Below are 5,373 nucleotides of genomic sequence, written 5' to 3' on the forward strand. Positions count from 1 at the left end.
GACCATTAGCCCCATTCCAGACTCATTGTCACATGTTAAGGCACAGGATACACCAGCACAGAGCTACCTCTGAGAGCTAGCATAGAAAGTGGATGGGTGTGGAGAGGACTCAGTGTGCCTACTGAGGCAAGAGACAGGGACATGAACTAGGAAGCTATTTTATGTATGCTGGTGTGAGACAATGAAGGCCAGACCTGGGCAGTGGGTATTACAGCAATGAGAATGAGGAATAGAGAGAGAGATGTTGCCAAGAAAGACCATTCAGGGCCTGGTACTGGATAGCAAAAGCAAGGACAAGTAAGACACCTCATAGGTTTACATGTTTTACCCCAGAGTCTAAGGCAATATGTAATTAGTGGTGCCACTGACAAAGACAAGGGAAGTGGAGCAGCAGCTGGCTCGTAAGAGAAGAGAGAGGATTTAGCTTTGGGCAAAGTGACATCAAAGCAGGAAATTCACGCTCAGGAATAGACCTGGATGAGAGGACACAACAAGAACAGACTGGAGGCCCTGATGAAGCCATCATCGCCTATACTTCTTGCCGTGTCCCTTCAACACTTCAACAGCTCCACCAAACCACCACTGCCATTTAGTGATAGCTTCTTAAAGCTTAAGGGCAGAAGAAACATCATGACCACATAAAAAGAAGATTTGGAAATAACTAATTGAAGCTATTTATTCAGATTAATGTATCAAATGACATAAAGGTAGGACATCTGAAAAGATGTGGAGAGCAGTGAGAATTCTGTGTAAGATATAAAGGTAGATATTACTTCTATTTAAAAAAGGGAAAAAACCTCTGGACTGCCACATGCTACTCACGTATTGCTTTTGGCATTTTTCAGGAAACTACAGCTGTGTTTTATTAGTCAGAGTTCTCTTGAGGGACAGAACTTATATATATATACACACACACACACACACACACGTTATATATGCATTATAAATGTTATATATATATGTTTATATATATATAAAGTGGAGTTTATTAAATATTAACTTACACGATCACGAGGTCCCACAACAGGCTGTCTGCAAGCCTGAGGAGCAAATAGGGCCAGTCCAAGTCTCAAAACTGAAGAAATTGGAGTCCGATGTTCAAGGGCAGAAGCAGGGCAGAAGCATTCAGCATGGGAGGAAGACGTAGGCTGGGAGGCTAGGCCTGTCTCGCCTTTTCACGTTTTTCTGCCTGCTTTATATTCGCTAGCAGCTGATTAGATGGTGCCCACCAGATTAAGGGTGGGTCTGCCTTCCCCAGCCCACTGACTCAAATGTTAATCTCCTTTGGCAACAGCCTCGCAGACACACCCAGGATCAATACTTTACATCCTTCAATCTAATCAAGTTCACACTCAGTACTAACCATCACGTGTGTATTAGTTAGTCTTAGATGTGCAAGAATCTGACTGTTCGGTCCTATCCAGGAAACACCGGAATGACTGTGAGCCAGCTGTTTCCAGACGTTCATCTGATACGCTAAGTGACAGGGCACCTTTACCCTGCTCTTATCGTTTTAACTTTCCACCTACTCTGCTCACTCAGGGCAGCCAATGCCTGAGCTAACACAGCAGAAGAGAAAGGGCAGCTTTTGCCTTGAGATTCATGAAGATGATGTTGACCTTGAGTAATACTAACTCAACTCGTTCCTGCGAACCCAGTTTGAGATACCCCAGCAGGGCTGTGGGCCCATGGAAGAGCATGACCAGCTGCGAGTCTTTGGGCAAATCACCTAATAACACCCCTTTACGCCAGTGTTTTTGATTGTAAAATAAGAAGAGGGGTTTGGAGTTCATGGACTCTAAGGCCTTCCGCTTCTGACTGTCTATGAGTATAAGAGTCCGACAGACGGAGCAGGACTTTAGAACTGTTTTGTACTGTGAATTACAGATGCTCTTTGAAGGAAAGAAATATCGATTCCAATGTTCTTTAGAAACTCTGGCAGGTATAAGCAGGACATGGTATAAGGAGGACATGGTATAAGCAGGACATGGACTGGAATGTATGCTAAGTGAAAGCAGACAAATTCTATTTCCTTACCTGAGCAAATATTTTCTTGAAACTGCTTATGTATGTCAAAGAAGCCCACAACTTCAGCTACACAGCTTTTTGTATCGAAAGAAATCATACTTTTTGTAGCTTTTATTTCACACTTAATTTAAAATGACTTTCAGCACTAAAATGCCTGGAAGATTTTACTCCAGACCTTTAAGGAAATGTTTAGTTTTTATGAAAAATGACAAGTCAGTGGTTAAACTTCTCATGTCTTTGGTGTTTTGGCCCTAATAGTACTGGACAACACCATGACCACATGGAAACATATTTTTGGAAGCAAAACTTTAATGTTATACAATGTATGCTATAGAGAGCTAAGAAAATTTATGCTATAGAGAGCTAAGAAAATTTATGCTATAGAGAGCTAAGAAAATTTAAGGACTACTTGTTTTCTTTATTTTTTTTTCTTAATAAAATGGAATCCACTAGGTTGAAGACTCTTGATATCATGTGCCTATCTAACCATGTTTTTGTTTTATAAATTAGAATAAAATCTAGTTGTGATCATGGTCATCAAATGGGCTTGTTTGGAAAGCTACATCTTTTTTGTGAAATGTTTTTTAAATCAGAGTAACCATAAACTGATTCATTCAGCTTTTCATTAGTTTGTTTTGTTCTTGGCTATAATACTTGTGACTCATGAAGAATTACGTTGACAAACAGGATAAATTCTACATGCATTTTATTTCCTAGTGAGTTGTATAAACTTTATTTTTGTTGAAAGTTGTATGTTAAATCAATATTACATTCTTATACTTGATTTGCGGTTTTAGGTATTTTCATCAGGTGGAAAAGCTACTTTTCGTGGCTTATTTTTATTCTTTCCCTAATTCCAACAGTAGTTGGTATCTGGAAAAAAGAAAAAGAAAACCAAATGAGTCCTTGTCAGGTCCTGCTGACTGCTGAGTCTGGAGGGATTGCGAAGTAGTGATACGCCCAAGGGCAAACTGAACTCCTGCAGAGAGGATAAGCTGAAGGGTGAGCTTCAGGCTTGCTAAAGGGGCAAATGCTAACCACAAGTTAGAAGAAAACATCCCCTAATTTACAGTCAGCCTACAGTGCAGAATATAGGCACCCTGCCCTCACCCCACCAGCAGCTTGTAACATCAACCACTTTCCTCCTCATCCCCTTTGTCTGGAGCAAAGTGATGTCTTTTTACACCTCCCTGTGAGGGTGTGCTCAGAATCAATCATGCACACTCGGGAACAGAGGACTTCAGGAAGGAGAGGACCCTCTGCAGAGAAACCCACCCCCTTATAACTTATGTCTCAGCCTTTTAGAGAGGAGTGGGTAGGCTATGAGAAGAACCCTACATGTGAGAGCCAGCAGGGACCTCAGACAACATCTAAGTCCAGTTCTGCCTTTAACAATAGAGGAGCCAGTGATGCCATGTGGCTAACATTTAACATTTAACATTTAACATTTAACTAACATTTAACTAAGGTGACATGACTTGCCTACTGACAAGCCTGGAACTAGAACCCAAGCCTCAGGCTCTTTTCATAAAGTTTGGAGGAAGAGAGAGGAGACACTTCAATCTGGAGGTCTCAACAGTCATTAGAGCCTGTTGGGTAACCTTGGCTAGGACAGGAATAAGGTTTAACAGAGAAATATTGTAAGTGTTATCCAAAGGGGACCAGGAAAGAAAGGAAAAAGTAGAGACTCAAAGAGGAATTAATAAAGAGAGAGAGCAGGTATTGTAACCAAGGCCCAACTTATTGTCCCTAATTCTCTGAAATTGATTCCACACCTACTTACACCTTAAGTCATTTCCAGAAATATTCTCAATATCTAGACCAATGAATTTCAAAAGTGGAAATTGAAAAAGATTATATTTTTACTAGGTTCTCCTTCCCCTCCCAGTCTTTTTTTTCCCAATGTACTTTTATGGGAAAGATTTCTTTTTAGTATTTTATGCTAGTTTCAAGAATGGCATAAGGAAGTACATGTATACAATCACTTCCTGAGTTTCAGTTTGGATTTACTATTATACTCTCTTCAGGTGAATGAGACTTAAGAGTTCTCTTAAAGGATTTTACTGAATTATAACAATTGACCAAAATAAAGTTTTCATATTGTAGTGCTAGACCCATTAGTGAACTGTGAAATTTATGTGGGGAAATGTAAACTGCATGTTTTATTTTACAAGTTAAAAGGAAAATACTAAGTTTCATTATGTGTGATAAAAGGAGAAATTATTTTCTGCATGCTTTGTTTAAATGTATTAATTATTTCTTATTTTATCTTGTATTCAAAAGAGTTTGAGCAAGAGTGCTTCAAGTAGAGAGGTCTAATCCATCCATTTTCTCTTTTTTCTCTTGTTTTTTTTAAACCACATCATACAAACGGTATTGTTGAGATGAGAACAAAAATCTCATCAATGACTGATGGATATTTAGCCTTTTCTAAGAAGTAGTCACACATCTGGGGCACTTCCATGTTGATAACCTGAGATCATAGTAGATCAAAAGTCCTAGTCATCTTTAGCTGTGTATTAGAATCACATGGGAGCTTTTGAAAGCCAGTGATGCCCAAACCATGCCCAGAGCAGTTAAGTGAGAATCTCAAGGTGTCAGTTCAAGGATTTCATGTTAAATGAAATCTCACCAGGTGCTTATTGCATGGCAGCAGGATTTAGAGATACCGAATGTAGCAGCCCAATTCCCCATCATTTTCTTTCCATTCTCCATTTCTCTCACAATTAGCTTCATTCTCAGTGGCTCTATGGACTTTATTCTTCCTTCTAATTATTTCAGTTAAATTACTCTCTTGTCAACTGGGCTAATCCAAGACACAGATTGTCCTCTATTATTGTCTACCATCCTGGGTATTCATAAAGCTGGACCCTAGACTCACTTTTCCCAAAGTTGGATTATAAAATGCTCATTTATGTTTCCTGGCCTCAAAATTCACCTGAGTTGCATTTAAATCAGAAATTTTTAAAGGGAGATTAGGATGCACCTCATGATCTGTGCAGTTCTGAAGTACTGCCCTCTGCATCTACTTTTGGACTGATTTCCCTTTAGGGTGCCATAAATGTCCTCCAGTTTATGTCAGCTCAAATGAGTCCATGAGGTGCAGACACTGAGTCCCTGAAAACTCCATTCACGTTGGCACTAGGCTGCACATCTGACTAAAGGGCGAAGACAAACATGACTCCAGGCCAATAGGGAATGCCCACCTGTCACCCAGGTTCTAATTTAATTTCTAATTGGACTTCTTTGTGCTCAGTTTTAACACTTCTCATTCACATGTATAAGGTGAGGATTAAGGGTTGATTTCGTTGGGTTGCTCAGAATCAGACCCAAGAGGAAAGTCTA

General features: G+C 39.8%; 1 protein-coding gene across 1 annotated transcript in view; it reads right to left on the reverse strand.

The window, feature by feature from the left end:
* Positions 1 to 1,559: 1,559 nt before the first annotated feature.
* LOC105541074 (neuroblastoma breakpoint family member 6-like) overlaps positions 1,560 to 5,373 on the reverse strand; it is a 29,675-nt gene continuing 25,861 nt past the window's right edge. The window contains 1 exon segment of the mRNA XM_011981939.1: positions 1,560 to 1,706. Within this exon segment, the coding sequence (XP_011837329.1) occupies positions 1,560 to 1,706 (147 nt within the window).

Source organism: Mandrillus leucophaeus, unplaced genomic scaffold (assembly GCF_000951045.1).
Source record: "Mandrillus leucophaeus isolate KB7577 unplaced genomic scaffold, Mleu.le_1.0 Scaffold231, whole genome shotgun sequence".
Lineage (NCBI taxonomy): Eukaryota > Metazoa > Chordata > Mammalia > Primates > Cercopithecidae > Mandrillus > Mandrillus leucophaeus.